The sequence below is a fragment of the Macrobrachium nipponense genome, chromosome 6 (assembly GCF_015104395.2).
Source record: "Macrobrachium nipponense isolate FS-2020 chromosome 6, ASM1510439v2, whole genome shotgun sequence".
NCBI classification, from domain to species: Eukaryota; Metazoa; Arthropoda; class Malacostraca; order Decapoda; family Palaemonidae; genus Macrobrachium; species Macrobrachium nipponense.
This window is the reverse complement of record NC_061108.1, coordinates 125,110,071-125,134,037: the sequence shown is the minus strand read 5'-3', so window position 1 is coordinate 125,134,037 and position 23,967 is coordinate 125,110,071. Positions and strand designations below refer to the sequence as shown.

The 23,967-nt window shown below is 38.6% G+C and overlaps 1 protein-coding gene across 10 annotated transcripts in view; it reads right to left on the bottom strand.

Moving 5' to 3' along the window:
* LOC135216129 (protein madd-4-like) overlaps positions 1-23,967 on the bottom strand; it is an 832,309-nt gene that overhangs the window by 5,448 nt on the left and 802,894 nt on the right. For 9 of the 10 annotated variants that reach the window (XM_064251194.1, XM_064251195.1, XM_064251193.1 and 6 more), the window contains one exon: positions 21,927-22,077. In XM_064251194.1, coding sequence (XP_064107264.1) covers positions 21,927-22,077 — 151 coding nt within the window. Of the gene's footprint in view, positions 1-21,869; positions 22,078-23,967 lie in introns of all 10 variants that reach the window. The other variant, XM_064251199.1, reaches the window with a different exon arrangement.

The following is a 23,967-nucleotide window of genomic DNA, read 5'->3' as shown; positions in this document are numbered from 1 at the left end:
TGATGGCTTATTTAGCAGTTACATTCGAATAAAAAAGCACAATAAGCAAAAAAACAATGAACACAAAAATAGAATGTGTCACGAAAGAAGATGGGATGCTTTGTTTGGGTGCTCGATATGGGGGCCGGTCAGGCACTGGGCCCCAGATGGAGCGTTTCGAGAGTACAAAAACCGAGACAAAATTCATAGAGAAGTCTACGAAAACTGAAACGTACAAAGAGAGAGGTGTACGAAAATGAAGGGTTGACTGCGTAGAGGCAATCCCCGGTTATCGGTGGTGGTGGTGGTTATCAATGATCTGGTTTTATGGGGGCTTTCTAGTGCTGAAATGCGCCGTTTTCTGATTATCAGTACTGATAATCAGGTATTGGCACCAATACATACCTAAAAAAGGTATCATTAACTGGTTATTGGCACTGATAAGCAGCAAAAGATGCAGATTTACAGTTATCACCGATTTTTGCTCATCGTCAAGTTGTTGGTACTGAACCCCTGACAATAACCGAGGACTGCCTGTAAATATAACGTATATATATAGGCCTGTGGCTTGAATTAAGCCATTCATGTGTAAAAAAATAAAAATATTTCCAATTTCCTTCTCTGGTATATCTGAATACTCCTTCATATTCATAAATAGAGTCTGTCAATTTGACGTTTTTTATATTAAAAAGAAAATTGGCACATGTAATATTTGTAAGATATCGGGCATCAACACCAGTCTCCTCAAAATCTGGTGTTCCAGGGGTGCCCATCAACCACGAAATCTATTGACATTAATTTAAGGAATTTATAAATTATATATTTTTTATATTTCATATGCTAACTTGAAATAACATTTTTTGCTTCAACAGAAAGATCTTTAAACAAATGATAACCTGATTACATTAGATAACCCAAACTCCCTTCACTCTCATATTACTATTTGCATTAAGGTAAGTTTATTTTAGTTTTACCAGACCGCTGAGCTGATTAACAGCTCTCCTAGGGCTGGCCCGAAGGATTATATTTTTACGTAGCTAGGAACCAGTTGGTCACCTAGCAACGGGACCTACAGCTTATTGTGGGATCCGAACCACACTATATCGAGAAATGAATTTCTATCACCAGAAATGTATTCCTCTGATTCCGCGTTGGCCGAGCGGGGATTCGAACTTCGGACCACCGGATTGGCAGTCAAGCGCGAAAACCATTCGTCCAGCGAGGCACTACTATTTGCATTAACTACCAATCTTTATACAGATGATAATCTGTTGACGCGGTTGGTAGGCCTGTTCCTATCTAAACATACTGAAATATTTTATAATGATTTGGACAAAATACTTAAAAACCTGCATAAAACAAGGATTTTCCGTGCAATTTTATTTTTTACTTGTGATGATAGATTCCAATTTTCATATTATAAAAAAATTTCTCAAATTAATTATTGTATGAAAAAATAAAAAAGATCCGAATGACATTTATCGTAAAGAGATGCAATATATAATAGCGTGATCGTACAATAGATTTCTAAACTGAATATGGAATAGGGAATCTCTGGAGACACTGCTGAGGTCATTAAATTGATGTATGTATGTACAACTTTTGAAAAGCCTCCATTTTGTTACATAAATCTTTAAACTAGTTAGCTCAAAACTTTCAATTATGCTGAAAGTGTCTGTCAGGATCTGGGAATGGGAAGCAGAACAGCTACTATATGGCAAACACATCAATACCCAGAGTTCCTATAACTCAAAGAACTTACCAACTACTGTCCTTACAACCTACCCCAAAACATTGGAGCTGGACTGCCATTTTACTTGCCCATAACATATGTGACTTACAGCTCCGTGGCATGTTGAACTATTTACTTGTTCACCTGCTTGCCAGCAAGCAGAGTGGGAGAGATGCTATCTCCTCTTTCTTACTTATCATATGCTATAACAGGGATGATGTCACTCACCAAGTGACTTAACAGATCTTGAAACGTTTGGAGGGCTCTAGACCCCTCCTAACCTAACTTAGGACATTATGTAATCAAATCAACAAACCTAATGTAACATACAGCATAGTACATTAAAATCGACAATAGGGTTACATACTAACCTAGGCTAACCTTGGGGTGCCAAGTTCTTACCTGGCCCACCATTAACATAACCTAAGTTACCAGGTCTTTGCTAACCTAGTGTATAATGTAATTGTTAAAAACTATTCACAAACCTTACTTTAGTCATAAAACTTAGGTACAGAAGCATCATTTACTTGTCAGGATTCACCCTTGTATTAAATTTATCCTGCCTAAAAACCCAGGTTTGACACCTTGGCCCACCAATAATTACTATAGGATTGAAGAGTGGGGGCCAGTATCTCTGTAACACTGGGCTTAGTATATATAATAATTTGCTGCCAAATTGAAAGTTGGAAACATTCAAAACATATACTAAAATGTAAGAAATTCATACATTCATGTCCAGAGTACAATTGGGTATGATTTATGGTATGTAAATTACTAAATTTCTAAATGTTCAATAAACCTTACCTTCATCAGAACCAGAACTTGTGTCATCATGGCAATGCTAGAGTACATAATTTAATTTTACTCCTTTCTACTTTCTTCCACCTAAAAACTTCAGTTTCTTACTGTGGTCCCCCCAAAATTTTAGGATTTAAGGGGTTCTAAAGTCTTTAAACTACCTATCTGTTACCATAATGAGGATCAGACACATCAACATCAAAAAATAAAATAAAATAAAAAAAAGGACAATGTTTTGCAGCAATGCCCTAGTTTCAAAATCCCACTTAATTGTTGAATTTTTTACAAAATAGCCAATCAGCTTTCAGCATTGGTAACGACATTTCCTGTTGAAAATAACAAGAGATATTCCTGATATACTAGCCATTCTGACCCATAATGTCCTGGGACAAAGACCCATTGGGAGCTCCATTCCTATGACCCTGTTAACACAACAAACAGAGAAGGTCAAGGTACCTAGCATATTTCAGTATATATTTGCAATACAGATTTTTGTATGAGGTTTGTATTAAGTATATAAAGGAGGCTTAGGAGCACAACATAAAAACTTCAACACCAAGTTGTGGTATTTAAGTAACATATTGCAATACCTAGTAATACTCGGCCACTGGAGCGCCAAGTTATGTTAACCCGTTAAGGATGGATATACTCACGAGTAGTAATAAACAAGTTTCGAGTAGTTGACGGATTTACTCATGGTGAGTAACACTATTACGCACCATCGATTTGGGGAATTCAGGCGGGAAAGAGATGCCTTGACTTCTATAGCCCATAAATTCACTAATGGCAATATTTAGACTAGTCCAGATAAACCTGGTGCCTCATGACAGTGTTAGTTGTGTACTTGACTTCAAGGAGAGATGTACTATAGTAGATTCTCATCAACAATGCATTTGATGTCTAGGCCAGTCCCTTACGGCGCTCTTGATTGGTGTTAAGCCAATCCCATGGCTGGAAACTTTCAATCTCTCTCAAGGGATACAGCTTTCAAAAGTATCCCTTAGGAGAGGTGGAACATACATCCTGCCTATGTGAACTCTTGAGAGACTAAGAGTTTCCATCCGTGATTGGCTTATTAACAGCCAATCAGGAGTGTCGTAAGGGACTGGCCTAGACATCAAATGCACGGTTGATGTGAATCTACTATAATGGCTCTCTCTCTCTCTCAAGACGTCTTTTTACATACTATTTGCTCATGAATATAACCGGGAGTTGCTGTGGGTTTTAGTTCTTATCTTTTATGATAGTACGTATGTCGGTTATAATTGTAACTGCAAATAAAAAAGCGAAGAAATATTAGATTAGATATGTATAATTAAAAAAAGATACTGCATCTTCAATCTCAATAAATTTATGCATATATTTTACAACAAATATGCTCAGAATCTCTAAGTGATTTTAGTTCTTATCTGTTTTGATATTATGCGAGCTGTAATTAAATTTTACTAAATGATGAAATTATTTATTAGAAAAAAAACCATGTAAAACTTGGTAAAATTTATGAATGCCTTGTAAAAGATGCCCCACAATGGGTTGTACAAATAATCATTTTCAGCTTCTCATGGTAGGTAGAAAAAAAAAAATCCTACAAATTTTGCAGAACTTCCTCTTTCCATTGATATCTTTCTTTTTTTCTTAAATTGGCCGATCTCAAAGTTTCCCCAGTCTGGGGTGTTGCAAATTGATTTTTGCCTCAGCTCCTAAAGGTTAAGGGTTGGGGTGGGGGTCCAGGGGGTGAGGCTCGCCTTGGCAAGGTAGAGTCGCAGCACCCTAAAACAAGTGAAGTTGAATATCCTTAGATTTCACTCATATTGAATTTTATCTTACCCAAAAGTACTTAGCTTACTTGGATATATATAGCTAGTAGGCCTAAACTACAATTTATGTGTGAACATTATGGGAGAGTGGGAAAGCAAGGTTTTAGGGAGATAGAATACAATAAGAGTGAATTTATACTAAAGCCAAGGATACAGATAGGGTAAAAGGTAGATCTAAGCCTGTATACCGTGGCGAACTAGACTGTGGCAGTTGACGTTTTTCTTAAGAATTTACCTCCTGAACAAGAATTTAAGGTAATATTTTTGGGGCCAGCTGTAAGTAACCTGTAATTTACCTTTGAACTCTATCCTATGGTAAGGGGGAAAGATGGGAATGTGGGGTTTGGTGTCTGAGGCAAAAATCAATATGCAACACCCCAGGGTGGGGACACTTTGAGATTGGCCAATTTTAAAAAAAAGAAATATGTTAATGTAAATGCATAATGTGTAAGAAAAACATTTGGGAGAATTATGCCTTACAACTCTATCCTACGGTAAGGGGAATGATGGGAAAGTGGGGTTATGGGTGGGGTAAAACACTTGGGGAAAGGTTTTGCCGTGTTACTGTGTTATTTCCTCTTATTTATGACATTTGAAACAAGGAACACAAGCTGAAATAAAGCAATAAATAAACTGATAATGGAGCCGTTACATAGCCAAAATCCTCCTATTAATACTGGTATTGTGACGCCGAATCCTACTATGCATGCGCCAATCCTACTGTGCATGCGCCATGTTATAGCGGAGCTTTTGTTTCAGATGGCATTCCTTTAAGGGGGGTACGGAGGGGGCAGAGGCCCCCCTGGTCAGGTAACACGTTCTATTAGGTTAGGTTAGTATCATAACCTATATGTTACACATATGGGGGGCTCCACACCCCGGTCAGGTAACATGTTACCAACTCGTACCTGTGCCTTCCTCTCCCAGTGCCCAACCCCATCCTCCCCTTACTGAATCCCGGTGGTTATATACCCCACATTCCCTACCAGAATTCAAATATGGTGGTTTGTTTACGTTTCGTGACCCCTAACCAAAACTTTGAAGATTATTCATTTTTATCTTACTTACTTTACAAGAGTTTAAAGTAGTATTTTGCCAGTCGACTTTAACTAATCTGTTATTTACCTTTGAACTCTGTACATCAGTACATCGCACCCCTTGTACCATCATGTAGTCTTCAATGGTAGATTATGGTTTAATTACAGTCGGCCAAATAAATATTACTTTAAATTCTTGTTAAGTACTAATTAAAATAACATAGGGAAACGTCAACTGCCATAGTCTACTTTATCGCAGAATTCAGGCTTACAATTACCGGGTAAAATACTGAATGGCTGCCCAATACAATAGCGCAACCACCTGCCCGAAAAACAGAAATTATGGCTGTAATTTGTGACTTGGGAAAAAAAAACTTACTTCGAGAGAAAAGTAGAAGTCTCGAGCCGTTGCTTCGACAAACGCTGGTTCTTGACTAATGTCTATCCTGGGTTACAGGACGTGTTAAAAGTATTTTTTCAGGAAGGTGGTCATGCTACGGCAGAGGCTGGCCATTCGGTAGTTTACCATATTTTAACCTAACTTATCTCAGCGTGCTGGGTCCCTACCTGGCCAGGATGAGTTTCAACCCCGCAACCCCCACCTACCCAAACCAAGGGTTAACTTAGGGATACTAGGTAGTGGTGACTGCAGACCAGTTGCACACAAACTGTTCTATCATGCTGGGAAAGAGGAATATCTGAGAGCGGCGAAGCACCCTGGGCGGCCAACACATGACGGCCTAAGTTAGGTTAAGTTAATGGAAGGTTAGGTTAGGATGCAGGCCTTTGGAGATGTCTTCAATTCATTTTTAAGCAGGCTTCGGCTTAGGGTAGTTAAATCTAACATTTTGGTATTTCTACAGAAGCATTCTGCACAGACTGCAAGGAACGTAACCGCGGATACGACATCCACTAGGGATTGGGGCGTCCAATGTATTCCGCCGTGTGTAGTACTGGCCCCTGGGGGGTTAATTACAGTCGTCCGAATAAATATTACTTAAAATTCTTGTTCAGTAGGTAAAACTGCATAAAAAAAACCGCAACTGCTAGTCTAGGCCGCCGCGGAGGTATTTCTACAGAAGCAATCCGCGGTGGCTTAGACTATGGCAATTGACTGATTCCTATGTTATTTGAGTTACTGTACAAGATTTAAAAGTAATATCCATTCGGCCGGCTGTAACTAAGCAGTAATTGACCTTTGAAAGTTACATAATAGCCGCACCAAACTCAAAGGTATATTAAAGTTTAGTTCCAACCAAACGAAAAAAATATTCCTTACAACCCTTGTAAAGCAACTAAAATAACATAGAAAATGTCAATTGCCATAGTCTAAGTCACCGAAGAACGGTCCTACAGGAAGGTACCAAGTATTCGTTACGGTGAAGGAGATGTAAACACAGCCGCCATGTTTAAATTCCCCAACCACCACGGAGCCATATGTTCACTAAGGGGGGAGGGCGGGGTAAGGTGGAAGGTACGAGTTGTCTTAGCAGCACCCCACTGAATAGTAACATACCTTGGCGCAACTTTCGGCGAAAGCCTAACACTCACTTTCCTAAAACATAATAATTAAGAATAATGTTTGGAGCTTACCTTAAAGGGGTGGAGGGTACAAAGCAGCAGCTGCTTTTAAGAATGCGTGGAGGCGGGTCTTGGGTTCCTCAAAATGCAGCTTGAAATAAGCAACAGCCAAGTACCCGACGAAGTTATACATTCTCCTCCCGTATCTTGGAGTTGACTGAATGGGGGCAAAAGACCTGCTTTCTCAGGAGGCCGTGGTCCTGGCAAAAACCGATTAGTCGATCATAATTACCTGAGTAAAAGGCAGAAAAATCTTTGTAACTCATGTAACAATTGTTACATGAAGTTGGCAAAGAGTTCCTGGTGAGGGGCTGGGGCGAGCGTGAAGTAGATGCAGCAGTGGATGTCATGGCGGCAGATTCAACAGTGTTGGAGTTCTACAGTTAGGAGGTGGCAGGAGGCCAGACCGTAGAAAACAGGGTAGGAGAGGTGGGGTGGAGTAGTAAAAATGCTTTGATGCTATTGGTTGAGGCAGGGTGGGGCTGAGGTAAATGAACAAGCACTTAACAAGATAAGTTGGCAATGTTAAGGGTAATAAAAGTAAATGGGTAGTTAAGGAACTAAATGTAAATGTGGGATGGGTTCAAAATATGAAATAATACAAATACATATATAACGGGCCCAGGAGGGGGTGGGATTTAAGTCCTGGGTGGTAAATGTGTAATAGGGCCTATAGTTGTTTTAATAAATACAAAAGACCAAATTAAACATAGGTTAGCATATAACAAAACTAATGAAACTTGTAGGGGATGTTGCCTGACCAGGGGTGGGGTTGGGCCTGCTGTAACCCCCCTTAAAGAACCAAACCAACCTAACCTAGCAGGGGATGTAACCTTACCTAGTAGGGAACTTAACCTAGTAGGCAATGTTGCCTGACCAGGGGGGCTTTGCCCCCAGTACCCCCCTTAAAGCCTAACTTAACCTAGTAAGGAACCCGTAACCTAACCTAGTAGGTAATATTTAACCTGACCAGGGGGCTCGCCCCCCGTAACCCCCCCCTTAAGGCCTAACCTAACCTAACCTAGTAGGGAATACTAGGCCAACGTAACCTAGTAAGGAATGTAACCTAACCAACCTAACCTAACTAACCTCGTAGGGAATATTGCCTGACCAGGGGGGCTTCGCCCCACCCCCCCGTACCCGCCCCCTTAAAGGCCTACCGAACCTAACCTACCTAACCTAGTAGGGAAATACGAGGCAACGTAACCTAGTACGGATTTAACCTAACAGGCCTACCTAACCGTAACCTAGTAAGGAATGTAACCTAACCAACCACCTAACCTAACCTAACCTAAGCCTAGTCGGGAATATTGCCTGACTCAGGGGGCTTCACCCCCCCGTACCCCCCCTTAAAGGCTAACTAACCTAGTAAGGAATGTAACCTAACCGACCTAGTAGGGAATATTGCCCTGACCAGGGGGGCTTCCGCCCCCCCGTACCCCCCCTTAGAGGCCTAAACCTCTAACCTAGTAAGGAAACGTAACATAACCTAAATAGAGGGAAATACTAGGCCTAACGTAACTCGTAAGGAATGTAAACCTAAACACCTAACTAACCTAAACTAGAGGGAAATTGCCTGACAGGGGCTTCGCCCACACGTACCCCCCCTTAAAGGCCTAACCTAACCTATAAGGAATGTAACCTAAACAACTAACATAGTAGGGAACATTGCCTGCCAGGGGAGGGTTCGCCCCCCGGTTACCCCCCCCTTAAAGGCCTAACCGAACCTAGTAAGGAACGTAACGAACCTAACCAGTAGGGAAATTACTAGGCCCAACGTAACCTAGAAGAATGTAACCTAACCAACCGTAACCGAAACCATAACCCTAGTAGGGAATATTGCCTGACCAGGTGGGCTTCGCCCCCCCGTACCCCCCCCCCTTAAGGCCTAACCTAACCTAGTTAAGGAATGTAACCTAACCAACCTAACCTAAACCTAAACCTAACCTTAGTAGGGAACAATACCTTGACCAGGGGGGCCTCGCCCCCCGTAACCCCCCTTAAAGGGGGCTAAGTTAACTAGTACCCCCCCAGGAATGTAACCTAACCAACCTAAACCTAACCTAACCCCCCCTAGTAAGGAATGTTAAACTAACCTAACATAGTAGGGAATAATTTGCCTGACCAGGGGGGCTTCGCCAACCGGTCTTACCATAACCCTTAAAGGCCTTAAAAAAAAAAAACACAAAAAAAAAAACAAACTAAAACCTAGTAAGGAACGGACAAACCTAACCTAGTAGGGAAATATTGCCTGACAGGGGGGGCTTCGCCCCCACCCCCCCGTACCCCCCCTTTAAAAGGCCTAACCTAAACCTAGTAAGGGAATGTAACCCTAACCTAACCTAACTAGTAGGTGAACATGCCTGAACCCCCAAAGGGGGGCTTCGCCCCCCCGTAAACCCCCCCTTAAAGGGCATACCTAACCTAGTAAGAACATAACCTAACCTAACAGTAGTAGGGGAAAATATTAGACCCCCTTAACGTAACCTAGTAAGGAATGGAACCTAACCTAACCAACCTAACCTAGGTAGAGGGAATATTGGGGGCCTGACCAGGGGGGCCTTCGCCCCCGTACCCCCCCTTAAAGGACCTAACCTAACCTAGTAAGGAGAATAAAACATTGTAACTGTAACCTAACCAAACCATAACCTAACCTAACCTAACCTCAAAGGAGTAGGGAAACCAATTAACATTTTTGCCTTCCTCCTTCCCCCCCTTCCCCCTTCCTTCTTCCTGAACCACCAGGGGGTGCTTCGCCCCCAACCCCCCCGTACCCCCCCTTTTATTAAAGGAAATAACCTCCCCCCCACCTAGTAAGGAAGAACGTAACCTCTAACCTAACCTAGTAGGGGAAACTACTAGGCCTAACGTAACCTTAAAGGTAGTAAGGAACGTAAACCTAACCAACCTAACTAGTAGGGAAATATATTGCCTCCTCCACTGACCAGGTGGGCTTCGCCCCCCACCCCCGCCCCCCCGTTAACCCCCCCTCCTCCCCTATCCCCCCCTTCCCCCCTAAAGGGCCCCCCTAACCTAAACCCCCCTAGTAAAGTAGGAATATAGTAACCTAAAACCAACCTAAAACCTAACCTAACCGTAGGGAATATGCCTGACCAGGGGGGCTCGCCCCCCCGTACCCCCCCTTCCCCCCCTAAAGGCATTCCTCCTAACCTAACCTAGTAAAGGAAATGTACCCCCCCTAAACCAAACCTAACCTAACCTAGGCCCGCCTAGTAGGGAATATTGCATGACCAGGGGGGTGGCTTCGCCCCACGTTACCCCCTTAAAGGCCGAACCTAAACTAGTAAGGGAATGTAACCTAACCAACCTAACCTACCATTAAACTAGTAGGGGGAACATTGCCTGACAAGGGGGGCTTCGCCCCACCCCGTACCCCCCCTTAAAGGCCTAACCTAACATAGTAAGAAATGGAACCTAACCAACTAACCTAACCGAGCATAGTAAGGAATATTAAGCCTGACCAGGGGGGCTTCGCCCCCACGAACCCCCCCTTAAAGGCAAACCTAAACCTAGTAAGGGGAATGAACCTAACCAACCTAACCAAAAACCATTACCAGTAGGGAACATTGCCTGACCAGGGGGGCTTCGCCCCCCCCGTTTAACCCCCCTTAAAGGCCTAACCCTAACCTAGTAAGGAACGTTAACCTAACCTAACCTAGTAGGGAAATAACTAGGCCTTTGATTGCCCTGGACAAGGTGGTGGGTTTCGCCCCCCCGTACCCCCCCTTAAAGGCCTAACGTAACCTAGTAAGGATGTAACCTAACCAACCTAACCTAACCTAACCTAGTAGGGAATATTGCCTGACCATGGGGGCTTCACCCCCTGTACCCCCCCTTAAAGGCCTAACCTAACCTAGTAAGGAATGTAACCTAACCAAACCTAACCTAGTAGGTAACCAAGTAGGGAATGTAACCCCCCACCCCCCCCCCCCGGTATCCACCCTTGAAGAACTAACCAACCTAGCCTAACCGGGTAACCCCCTTCAAGGAAGTAAAACTAGTAGGTAAACCAACATATAACAAACTAAACCTAAGGGTATGTTGCCTAACCGGGGGATGGGATTTGGCCCCCAGTAGGTAAAATGACATATAAACCTAACTTTGATGGGTGTGGAAGTGTTGTAAAATGTAAAAGGTAACCATACATAACTGCGTAATAGTAAGGAAACTGGAAGGGAGGTGTAAATTGTAATGTCTGTAAAAGTGTATAATGGAATATATTGAAATGTAGGTTTTATAAGAATAATGGCAAACTATATATTTAAAAATTATATATTGAAATGTAGGTTTTATAATAATAATGGCAAACTTTAATATAGGTATTGGTATCGGTGAGAAATGCATTGTAAATGGTGTAACGTAAAGAGCCAGTCGTGAATACTGGAAAGGGGAGGGATTGACTTGTGTATAAATGATATAGGGAGTGTGTATGTAATATGCAACGCAATGTGCAATTTCACGTAACAGGTAGGTAGGTAGGTAGGTATCGAAACGTCCTAAAACTGAGTTCTATATCAACACGTAGGCATTTTTAGGTGTCTGTCCTCAATTATAACATAATATTTCAAGTTATATATGGTGAAATGATTAGGTGGGGATATTTCAAAACAGTTATTATACAAATACTATGGAAAAATGAAAAGGAATAAACACTAGAATTCACATAACATGTTTAATAAACAAAATAGGTAAATGCTTTTATGTAACTCAACGTATGGTTACCAGCCAGGGTTCCCAGATGACACCACTACCAACCAGCCAAAGTCTACCATGAAACCAGCCAAAATCCCGCCAAATGGTAATCCAAACCAACCCAAATAACCGGCAAATATATGTGCGTTATATCTATCTTTATAAATGCATATTTTTTATCATATATATGCTTATATAGCGGCATCATAGTTTTAGTTAGATAATATAAACTAATATAAGAATGCAGGAAAAAAAACGAGAATGAATTGAAATTTTGAAATGAGGCTCGTTCCCTGAGAATCCGGCAGCCTGTTTTGTGGTCATCTGGTGTGTGTGTGTGATTTTTATTTTAATTCCATCTACATATTTTGCTTAAATGTTACCAAGTTTTTACTGAAAACCTATTCAAATTCCCCAGATTTTCCTGAAAACCTTCAAAAATTCCCAATCTGGGGAGAGATTCCTCAAACGTGGGATCAGTTGTTTAGCTCAAAAATAGAAAGTGTTTGAAACCAGCCATAAATACCACTAACCAGCCAAAGTGAATTTTTACCCACCAAATTAGGAAAAAAAGCCAAATTTGGCGAGAAACTGCCAAATCTGGGAACCCTGTTACCACCCAATCCTTCACTCAGTCCGGTAGCAATGTAGGGTCATACTGTAACGTGTTTGGCTAAATACATATATCCCTCCCGTAAACCCCCATTTCTTTCTCACTAAGAAGTCCGAGTTTAGGCCAAAAGCTCCCTTACAGTTAGCGCATGCGCAGTAGCATTAGCGCATGCGTAGTAGGATTCATTGTTGTGGTAGTAGTGGCAGTAGACAAATATGGATGTGGAACGGCTCCACTATAGCTAGTTTTGTTATTTCTTATTTCCGCCTGTATTTCGTGTTTTTAAAAGTGATAAATGTGGGAAATACCACAATAACACGGCAAAATCTCCCCCCAATGTCTTTCACCCCACCCCCAAAACCCCGGTTCCCACTGGGGTCCCCCTTACCGTAGGATAGAGTTGGGTTTTTGTCCCCACCCCAAAACCCCGGTTCCCAATGGGAATCCCCTTTACCGTAGGATAGAGTTCAAAGGTAAATTAGAGTCGTCCGAATAAATATTACTTCAAATTCTTGCTCAGGAGGTAAAACTGCATAGAAAAACTGCAACTGCCATACTCTGGGCCGCCGCGGATAGGTACACTAGATCTGCCGCGGATAAATACCCTAGATCTACCAACATTTTAATTTCGAAATGTATTTTGTGACAAATACTCACTAGTCTAGACTATATTTGTCCCCATTTTTGAGAATAAAGGACTGTGAACACGGTTAAAAAACGAATATTACGACTACTTTGCACCACCCGTAGTCACCAACCTCCCGACAGAAGATGGTTAACATACAAGGATCATCCACTTCCTCATACCTATTACATAAGCCTAGTAAAATGAATTCGACTAGCCTATCATGATCGGAAAAACATAAATTAGGCTAACACTTACGCCGTCTTTACAGTTGCTAGTTTCATGAAGAAACTATAGGCTTGGTGTGGGCAGTAGTAATACAAGCCTATAGGCCTAGTTGTTCAGTGGATGTAGCACACTGCGGGTTTTCTTTTATTTTGCAAAATGGCCTTAATAATGCATCTGACTACGTCTCTTTCAGTCATAGTTAGGGCCATGGACGAGAAATGCAGATACACTGTAACTAAATAATAGTTTAAATAAATCTATTAAAAGACAAAACGAAAACAGTACGTTCACAAAACGACTACATGGCAACTAACGTTATAACAAGTAACGAAAACTTGTTAGGGTCGTTGAAAATCCCTTTACTACCCTAATCATCAAATGACATCATTAACAATAATTCGATAAAACTCCAACGAAATCAGTACCGTAGTTAATAGAAAAAAATATATCTACGTACTTCTGACTAAAAAAAAAAAAAAAAAAAAAATGTGAGTGCTAGCTTCTCATCCTCATTAACAATTTCTTTATTCCCCACCAGTTCCATTATTGCACTGTCTGATTAAATCGTGCGCCAATCAATTGTCTAATTTAAGCCTTTCCATCTTCTATCAGATTTCAATAACTATATGCAAGTAAGTTGCAGCCCAAGTATTGGACTTGATTTCGATTTTTTTTTTCTTTTAGTAAGAAAATAAGTTTCTAGGCGAAAACTGCGCCGTCGGCATTGACGGCCTGCCTCAGATTTCAAGTCCACAGTCCACAGACTCCACACACCAAACGAAAGCCTAAGATTTGCTCTACCTTATTCAGATATAAAGAAGTAACAAATTTCACATGAATATATATATATATATATATATATATATATATATATGAAATGGCTTTAATTGAATTTGGTTACCCACGCGGACAACTGGTTCAAAGAGGTGAAACAGTGGGTCGGCCATCTTGCCCCTCCCCAAACCGCAAAAAAATCTGAAAAGACTTGTGTTTTTTTTTTAAAAACATGTTAAATTTAAAAAATGGTTTGTTATATTAAACCCATTAATCACAATTAGCCCGAGTTAAAGAATCAGAAGCAAGATGCCCAGCTCTTCTAGAGAGCAGACAGTGGACTTGATCAATTACGACCTCTCGGAGCCAGATAATATCTCAGTAATGGATTGCTGGTTGGCATAAATAAAGCTATGGGCAGCCATCTTACCCCTCCACCCAAAATAAATTGGCGAAGGCAGAGTTTTTCATAATCTGTCAATTTATTTCCTATTTCTATCCGGTAATTCAAGCACCTGTGGCCTAAAAGCAGGTAATTCAAGAGAAACACACCTCCTGGTCAAGTTAAACAGCAGGGCAAAGGAAGGTGCTGAACGATTGTCGTTATCAACAAACAGACACACTATTCAGACGGTATGAACAATCTCTGCACCGATTTCAGTCTGAACAAAGATTTTGTCTTGGGAAGACATGGCATCCTCTCTTGAACAGACATGTGTGATAGCTTTATATCAGCAGACAAACCCATACATTGAACGACCTGTGTATGACAGACATAAGTCGCAAGCCAGCAACTTGGTCATGACAGATTCCTGCTGAGATCGTTCCCACATGAAGCTCCACCCACTTTTGCATTCAGATAAGCCCATACACGATGTTTTTGCAAACGATACAGACAATCGTTCAGTATATGGGGCCCTTAAGACTTGATTCGCACTATAAGTCCGGTTGTGCTCCGCTCTTGCTCCAGTTCCAGTCTGGTCCTATAATGTTACATGCATTTTAAAGGAAGCATTCACACTGGCGCTCACAGTTCACTCTCGCCCCAGTCACAATCCCTTCAAAAGATATTTTGACGCAGAGCGAGAGCAGACTGAGCGACAGTGTGAACACAGTTGCCATGGTCCTGCAACTCCTGCTCCATTCAAATCGAGATTCAGCCTTCATTTAAGCATGTAGTTTTACCTTTTGTCCTATGAATACATGGTTAATCAAAAGAAAACGACACATTGGGATCATGCAAAAAGTAAGAAAATTATTTTTAAAAGTTTCCCTTTTACTTTCATCATTAAGAAGATGAGGATACAGAGTACTGAATTCTCTTTCATTCTCCTATCTTACAACATAGGATGAACCCACAATCTCTTTCTTTTTCGACTTTGCCTACAAGTCTCTTTCCGACAAGAAATCTGAACTATGAATAGAGAGAACAAGAGTCGAAAAAACAAACCACCACTTAGGCCAAAGAAGAATGGAGTAATTTGAATCCTCCGAGCCTTGGGGGACACCAAAACTCCAGAATGAAGCATGACAGCAAAAGCCCAAGCCATGAGCCCAGCAGTGGAAAATAGGGCAGAGGGAGTCGGACAGATTGTAAACAGGCCCATCCAGATGCCTCAATAATGCCATGGGACTTTGGAGATCTCTTAAGGCAAGCAACAATGTTTGAATGGTGAGGGAGGGATCAAGGAATCACTTAAACCTTAATTACAGATCAATTAAAAACTTGATCTTGTCCTTCCCTAATCACAGAAGATCATAGAGAAGTCGAGTAATATAGCCCCAGTGAAGTGACTCAGCAACGGGCCATGAAGGCAAGGGAGTCTGAGAAATGGCTACAGATTGAAACCAAGCCCAGGCGACCCAGATTCCTAAGCCAGACGACCTTACTTGGTACTCCAAAGTGAGAAGCACATAATAAAAAATGGATAAACAGCACAAAATCTGAGAAAAGCTCATTGTAGACTAAAGATGCACTGTACACATCTGATGCAATCAGAGCTTTAATATGAATGAGTAAGGCTGGTGGCAGACAGTACATTGCTGGCTGGGCATATGTGGTGGAACCTTTCTACATTTAATCATTCAAGTGGTTTGGCTATGTCCATTTTGCACAAAATACAGATAATCATGATTTCATGTATAGGGTATTGACTATAACATTGACTAATTGAATTTTATGTTACTCCCATTTCCAAACCTGGTTCCAAGGTTCATATCAGTCTAATATTCTATGGATGGTATTCTGATACTCGAATGTCGCCTCACTAATATTTATTGATTCTGCAAGTTTTTGAAATTGGAAGCAAGCATTCCTCTGATGTCCTTCCCATATCAAAGCCCTTGACATGTGCTTCCAGCAACATTGCAGTATTATTGGTCTTTAAATTCAAGCATAAATTCATATATGTACATAATTACTGTATATAATCTTTTTGTTTTGTTTCACTAGATTCATTACTACAATACTTGATTGATGACATAACACCTGATAATCTGGAATTATTTAACAAAATAATAAAGCCATTCAGTCCGGGTCAATACATACAACACAGCATGAGAATTTCAGCTGACTTTCATACATAAAGTAACCCAAGCATTTGGATTTATTACTTCCAAACTGACAATACATCACCAGAAAAAAGCTAACAGTAGAATAAGTAGCCTTTGTGAATTAACAGTTCCAATTACTACTGTATGTATAGAATACAGCTTCTCTGCTATGAAAGGAATTAAAATATGTTAAAGAAATCCTGAATAACCTGTATGTTCCCATGATAGAAAACTTACATCAGAACAACAGGGACAAACTCGACCAAAGCATCGCCCAATATGTGTAACCTTACAATAATGAGGCCACCCTACCCAAGTGACCTCCTACCAGGCATTACTAAAAGTAAGAGGTTTGAATTTACAAGAAATAAAAACTCTTATAAAATATTGCACCTTGATACATATGGGTTTGGGAAAGGTTTAAAAACCTATAATGTATACTGTATTTCACAGACTGTTTTTATTTGTGAAGCTTCATCTTAATGCTTCACCTAAAGATCAGAGTAGCCACCTCTCTCTACAAAAGTTATGAATTTATTACTGATTCCTGGCACTCAAGTTTCATTACCACTGTGTGCATAACAGCTTTACAAAATGTGTAATTTGCTTTTTTATAATACCTAGATATTTTTCATTTAAAAATGTACCACAATTTTATAAAGGAAGTACTGAAAAACTAAAAATATTGGCAAAATAAAAATTTTCTTCCATAAAAGGAACTACTAATAAGCAACTCGAAACACAATCCATACTAGTATAACCCAATGCCATAAACCTTGAGATAAGAAATAGATTTAAAACCATAGTTGTCACATTTCAATTTAGTGCTTTAACTCACTAAATATTCTGTGACATACCTGCCAGATTATGAAAAGTTTTAATAATTAATTCAGTGGTGCTATTCAGTGTTGCTATTTTTCTCCACTGCATAAGAAAAAATATGAAGGAGAAAGTCATACTGGCATTCATATAAAGAAAAAAAAAATAAAGCATAAATAGTACTATACTTATGTATACTAATTTTCAAAAACAAAACTGAATTATATTGAATATAGAGGAAAGGCAAATGTGCATTCTTTCATACCTTTCCATTTTTTCCTACTTAATACTTACAAAAGCTTTGAAAGTTACAAGAAGCTTTGAAATATTAGTGACAGTGCTGGTACACTAAACCTTTGACAGGTTAGTTGTAAGTTTAAAGTGGCAAGCGCTCCAGTTTCACTGATTATTTCTGAGCATTTCACTGGTAATTGCATACATGAACAAAGCAGCGAGTGAAAAAAAGGCATTTCTTGACTGAGTGAAAAGGGTTAATGTTTTGGTCAATTACTGACCTATTTCCACTCAGCACAGATCTGTGAATAAACTGTGAGGAATTAATAATTAAAACTTAATTTAGTCCCAAAAGTCTTAAGCTATGAAGGTTGAGCAAGCAGAAAAGTTTGACCAAGCTAGTGATTGACAACAGAATTCTGGATATCGCAAGGAAAAGTTGATCTTGTGTTTTATTCACAACTTGTAATCTGAAACATCTAAACTTTCACTAGCAAAGTCAAGTTAAGACACTCACTCACAGGCAAGCACATGCTACCACCATGGACTGGACATGGTTTACTAGTCTATTAAATGGTACTCAGATCCATCTAGAAATCAAGTCAAATCTTTCCTGACTAGTGCTGGTTCTAAAGCATCAGCATCTCTAAATTCCGACATTAGACAAGCGAGCCAAAGTTATTATTTTAATTTTGACTATCAGCTATTCTTTAGTATTACAGTAGTATTTACAACAATTCAAGCAGAGAATGGTTAAAATAATATATGACCTAGACTTTACAAGGCAAACAAACTCTGGAAGAGTATTATATCTAGTCCAGTCTCCCTATCAGCAAATAAAGAAATGATCTTTTAAAAATAAATTATTTTCTGTACAACCCCATTAATTCACGTTAGCCCTAAATTTTCTGACAGACTATATATGAAATGTAAGAAATACTTCTGTTCCAACTGGAATTTCATGAATCTAGGCTCCACTGGCCCTCTGGTAACAGGCTGAGTCACTGTGTTCTCTAGACCAAAGAGGGGAAAAGAGGGGAGGAGAGGAGAGGGAAGGGGAAGGTGGTAACTGGTGGCAATTCCTGTAAAGTAATTTTTCATCACAAACCCATTATTACTATACATTAGCTTGAACTAATTAGATAAGAAGGCTTCCAGTAAAGTTTTTATCGAGACAAAAAAATTAGCAATGAATAATAACAAAACTGGCAGCATCCAAGATAAAAAGGATTTAGATCCAGATATATATATATTGGGAAGTTTATCCAGAAGATAGTGTTGCACTACAGTGTGAGTTACCAGCCTTCCAAATATATTTTATCAAGATGCTGAAGAAGGATGATATTACTATCATATACGTAATAAACAGAGCAAATTATTTTTCCTTTCGATAGAACCGAATATGTAATTCATCATATTCTAGATGGCATATATGACCTAGTATTACTTATACATTTGGAACTTTCTAACAGCAGTTTTACCAACACGATTTAGGATACGTATCTAATATACTACTGTAGATATTTCTTGCAGTTACTATAGATACTGTAATTTGAAAATTGAACTGTCATTAACGGGATTTTATAAAGTAATTTCTATATAAAATGCACCATATGGGTTAATTTGTAGCAAATTTACTTGTGGGTTTCCCGAGGCTCTATAATTTTGCTTAGGGCCTAGAAGAGTTTCATACTTGAAAAATACACGTACTAAGTTGTCTGATATAAAATAGAATTCTTCATTCAAAATCAGTCAAGTGATATATTGTTTGAAAGTTAGTAAATGAAGAAATTGTTCATAAAAAGTTTTGTCTTTTGTCATAATATGACAAGAAAATTTTATTCCTGAAGTTACATTGTGAAAACAACTGAATTTAAAATAAAGTTGGATAGAAATGAGAATAAATTATGCAGAAGCAAATATACTGTGACAGAAAAATTCTGTTAGATAAAGTTAAGGTTCAATGAGGAACTGAATAAGAAAAATTAAGCTGCAATAAATAATAAACCTGTAGATGTGTTTTCTCCAGTTACTTTATTTTAGTGGGCAAGTTCACTAAGTTGAGTCTGTAGAAAACAGCTGAGATTAACAGTGTACGTAATAAATCCATTTGAAATTATTCTGCAAATTAGTCAAAATCTTGAAGACAAATATTCACAAGGAACAAGAAATTTGATTGTAAGATCAATCCAATTTTCCTGATATAAAGATTTTTGGACAAGATATTAATTTTAAAGAAAACTGAAGAGAATTTTTTATAAACTACTGCAAAATTATGCTGTGTGGCATGAATTCAAGCAGCCCATTCCTTTCGGCATTAAGAAATGCCACTAAGATGTTAAGAGCGTTGCACGAGACTAAAAATGTGCCAGATAATTATACAATCCCTCACCAGCAAATTTTTATATGGACAAAGTGCTTTGATGAGAAAGCAGAAAAATTATACATTCAAGACCTACAGTATTTTATATCTAAGGTTTTCATTCAAACAGTTCCAAAATATTTGTTCCTACACCTATGATCCAATCAGAATATGTTTTAGTGTTTGCAGTTTTCGTAAGAATTCAGGTCCCACTCGGGAAACATGCTCATGTTTTGAATTTTCACGTGAATCCATCTTTAAATCACAGAATTAATCTATCCTGTCTACAGTTTGGAGTTCTTGTTCTGAGATAATCTTGTTGAACTATATATTAGTTCTGTCAAATATTGCTCTGTTATTTATTGGGAATACTGATACTTGACATAACGAGGTCTTGCTTATTACTGGTATATCTTAAGTCATTACTTTTAAGTGTGACACCTTTGAAAAAGACTCATGTAATATAGGGAATAGATTTAGGTTATTACAATAATGCTCTTCTCCACTCATATGGAATTTGACTTGAAATCTTGATCCTCCGTTGTAAGAGTGTGGACTAGTCTTCCTAAGCCAGGTGTCATTATCGCTAAATGATGACCTACTTGGTAAAAAAATGTGACAGACCTAGTCATTTCTAAATGCCAGACCATGATCAACAGACAGGATTTTGATGACCATGACTTACAACTAATCTGTGATATTTTGAGATGGCAAAAGAGCAGGACAAGAAGTGGATGACCACAATAGTTTATAGTGACAATTAAAGGAAGCATGTCACACTATGTGGTGCATGGATATCATGACTACATTGGGATATTATGCTGACTGTATATTTTAGTTGTTACTCGGCTGGATAACTCTCTCCAAATACATATATGGAACTAATTTATTGGTGCCCAGATGCTAACTGAATTTTCAAATCTTATTGTTGTGTTATTGCATTATTCTTAACTTTTTCCAATAAACTAACTTAATGATATTTGCCACATGTTAAGACGGATTGATTTGTAGTGTAAAACACAGAAATGACTAGCCAAAACTGGTATATTTCATCATGGACACTATTCCCATTAAGCTAGGTCAACTAGCACACCAGTTTATCATGTACTGTTTTAGGACATTTCTATAGATTCATTTACATCTTACGAAACAAGTAAGGATTTCTCTCAGCAAGTACAGAAGCCTGCAACTACATATCAAGGTAATATGGAAAAGTATGGGAAATTACTAAACAAGGAAACAAATGTCTTCGTAACATTCATAATTCTGCTACTTCCATTCTCTGCTTAATATGAATTTTAAAGTGCAATATATACAAATCCCATGAGTTAAGATTTTCATTACTGGATTAAGTGAAAACTGTAAAGGCATCTCAAAAGAACCTTCCCAGTTATAAAAATCTATACATAAAGGAATAAATTTCATATATACAATTAGTCTCATTTCAAATCAACAAGGCTTGTTTTCAAACTAAAATAATGATAGAGGGTTTTGTGTTGTGTTAGTAGATGCTAGAACTAGCTAAGATGCTGTGCATTTTCTCACCAATCTTGACTAATTAATGCAAATGAAAGGTCATTCTGAGTGTTGCTGTTCAAGACTGAGCTTGGCTGTCAATATTCCAGTTACTGCAGCACTAGTGGTATGCATAAAAAATGCTACATTTGTAAAAAAGAATATTTGCTGACTTAAATTCTGTATCAAATATATATATGCAGTATGGTATAGCATAGAAAAAATCTGAGAATGCATTTCCTCAACAAGAAAAATATTATTATACAAAAGAAAACAAAGTTAATGAGGAAAAACGGCCTTCATAAAATAAAACTATTCTTTATTAAAGCGTAGAGGAGAATCTGCAGTGATCTTTAAGCATTCTAAAAATCATTGAGCAGCACAAAATTGCTAAAAAATCTAAACAGCAAACACTCAGTGACACATATTGCTTTGAGCTCTGTGAATGCAGCAGTGTGAACCATGCACCGTCCGGTAGCAACACTGTACCTGTAGACCTCTTGACCTGGTTTGATGACCTCATGAGCCACACTGTAGATTACATACTAGGGTCAGGACAAGGTTGTCCATCACACCAGCGGACCACCTCAGGCCTAGGCAACTCTCGACATGCATTTCCAGCAGCCTTCTTAGTGCCATTCCAAACACACTGCAGAAGTCTGGTTCTGTAGCCATGTCCTCCACATGGAGCAGTACACTGAAAGAGAAATATAGATAAGTTATAAAGAAATACAGCATGCACTATTTCATAACAAATGTTTCATAATGAACATAACAAACCTATTACTTTACAAATGCCTTATGTAAACTTCTAGTCACTCCACAGAAGAAAAATCCCCCTGGTTAAAATGGACAGCATATATAAGTGCTCTCCATGGCCCTCTAGCAGCAGTCCGAATCATTATTTGCGTCCTTAAACTACCATTTTTCCTCTTTTTATTCACATTTATATTTGCTCATACACGGTATAGTGTATATACTTATATTATATTTATATATATATATATATATATATATATATATATATATATATATATATATATATATATATCCATCTGAGTGAAAAATCTCATTGTATTAATTGGGGTGATGCCTCGGTAATTGCTAGATCTAATGATTATGTTTCAAGAAATTTACTGGAATCGGCAATTATACAAATCACTAATAAAAACAACCTAAATCTTAGTCTGGGAATGTACCATTTGGACCCATATATTTGTAAGATGTTTATGAAGGACCTCAAAATAAATGAACAACTAATAAATTAGTTCCACATGTATAGTTATTAGCTCTCTCTCTCTCTCTCTCTCTCTTACTAATCTCTCTCTCTCTCGTCTCTCTCTCTCCTCTCTCCTCATTCTCTCTCTCATCTCTCTCTCTCTCTTGCTCGATATATATATATATTTATATTTTCTTTCGTCTTTTCATTAATAATAATTTTTGTTGGGAAAATTTGTGTAAAAATTCATGATATTAAATTGTATATGCTCCCGTGTTGTTTTCAAAATGTACTGTTTTTCTGGAAGAATCACTTGTTTACCGCGGGTATCCTTCAAGGTGTGGCTAGCCTATGACTCCTCCTCCTCTCTGTAGAGTGAAAATCACCCTTATGGCTAATTTGGTAGTGTCAGTTTGTATATTAAGCCTTCTTTTGACTATGGTGTTCTTTGCAAAATCAGTATGCCTCAGTAAAGGGTCCGAATAGGACCGAAAGTACTCGGCCAACTCGTTTTTTCATTTTTTTCCTTCGTGGCAAAAAAAACCTTTATTTATACATAGCATCACGTTTTATATACTTCGTGATCAAGTTATTTCGATATATATATATTCTATATATATATATATATATATTATATATATGCAGTGGACCACCCGTATTCGTGTTCTCCGGATTCGCGGACTCACACATTTGCGGATTTCTCTCGGGAACGTTTCCCCGCATTATTCGCAGAAAATTCACGCATTCGCAGTATTTTTCAGTGAGAAATATCCACAAATTCCTGGTTTTTGTGATCAATTTCATCATAAAATGCACTTTTTGTGATAAAACTATTAAAAAAACCAAGTATGAAAATTTTTAGTGGTTTTTCTTAAGTTTTAACTAACGAAATAGGCTGTTTTTAGCGCTTTCATAGGGGTTCCAAACATTTGCGGATTCTAACTATTCACGAGGGGGTCTGGTACTCATCCCCCGCGAATACGGGGGGGGGGAACACTGTATATAATTACAAATATTAATTATATAGATAATAATTATAATATAAATATACTTATTATATATATATATCTATATATATATACAATATATATATATATATATATATATATATATATATATATATATATATGTGCGTGTGTGTGTGTGTGTGTGTGTATATATATATGCATATATATTATATGTGTATATTGTCAAGTACCGGCTTTCTTCATTAAGTAAACGGATCCGTGTACATATTGTATATACCCAAATAAATAACTAATGGTAACCTTCTTTCGTAATAAGTACGAAATCTTTAAATTAAGTTAAAATGCAGCTCTCCAGTATCCTTGTAAAACCTACCTTCTGATTCCCCCTCCTGTCTCGTTC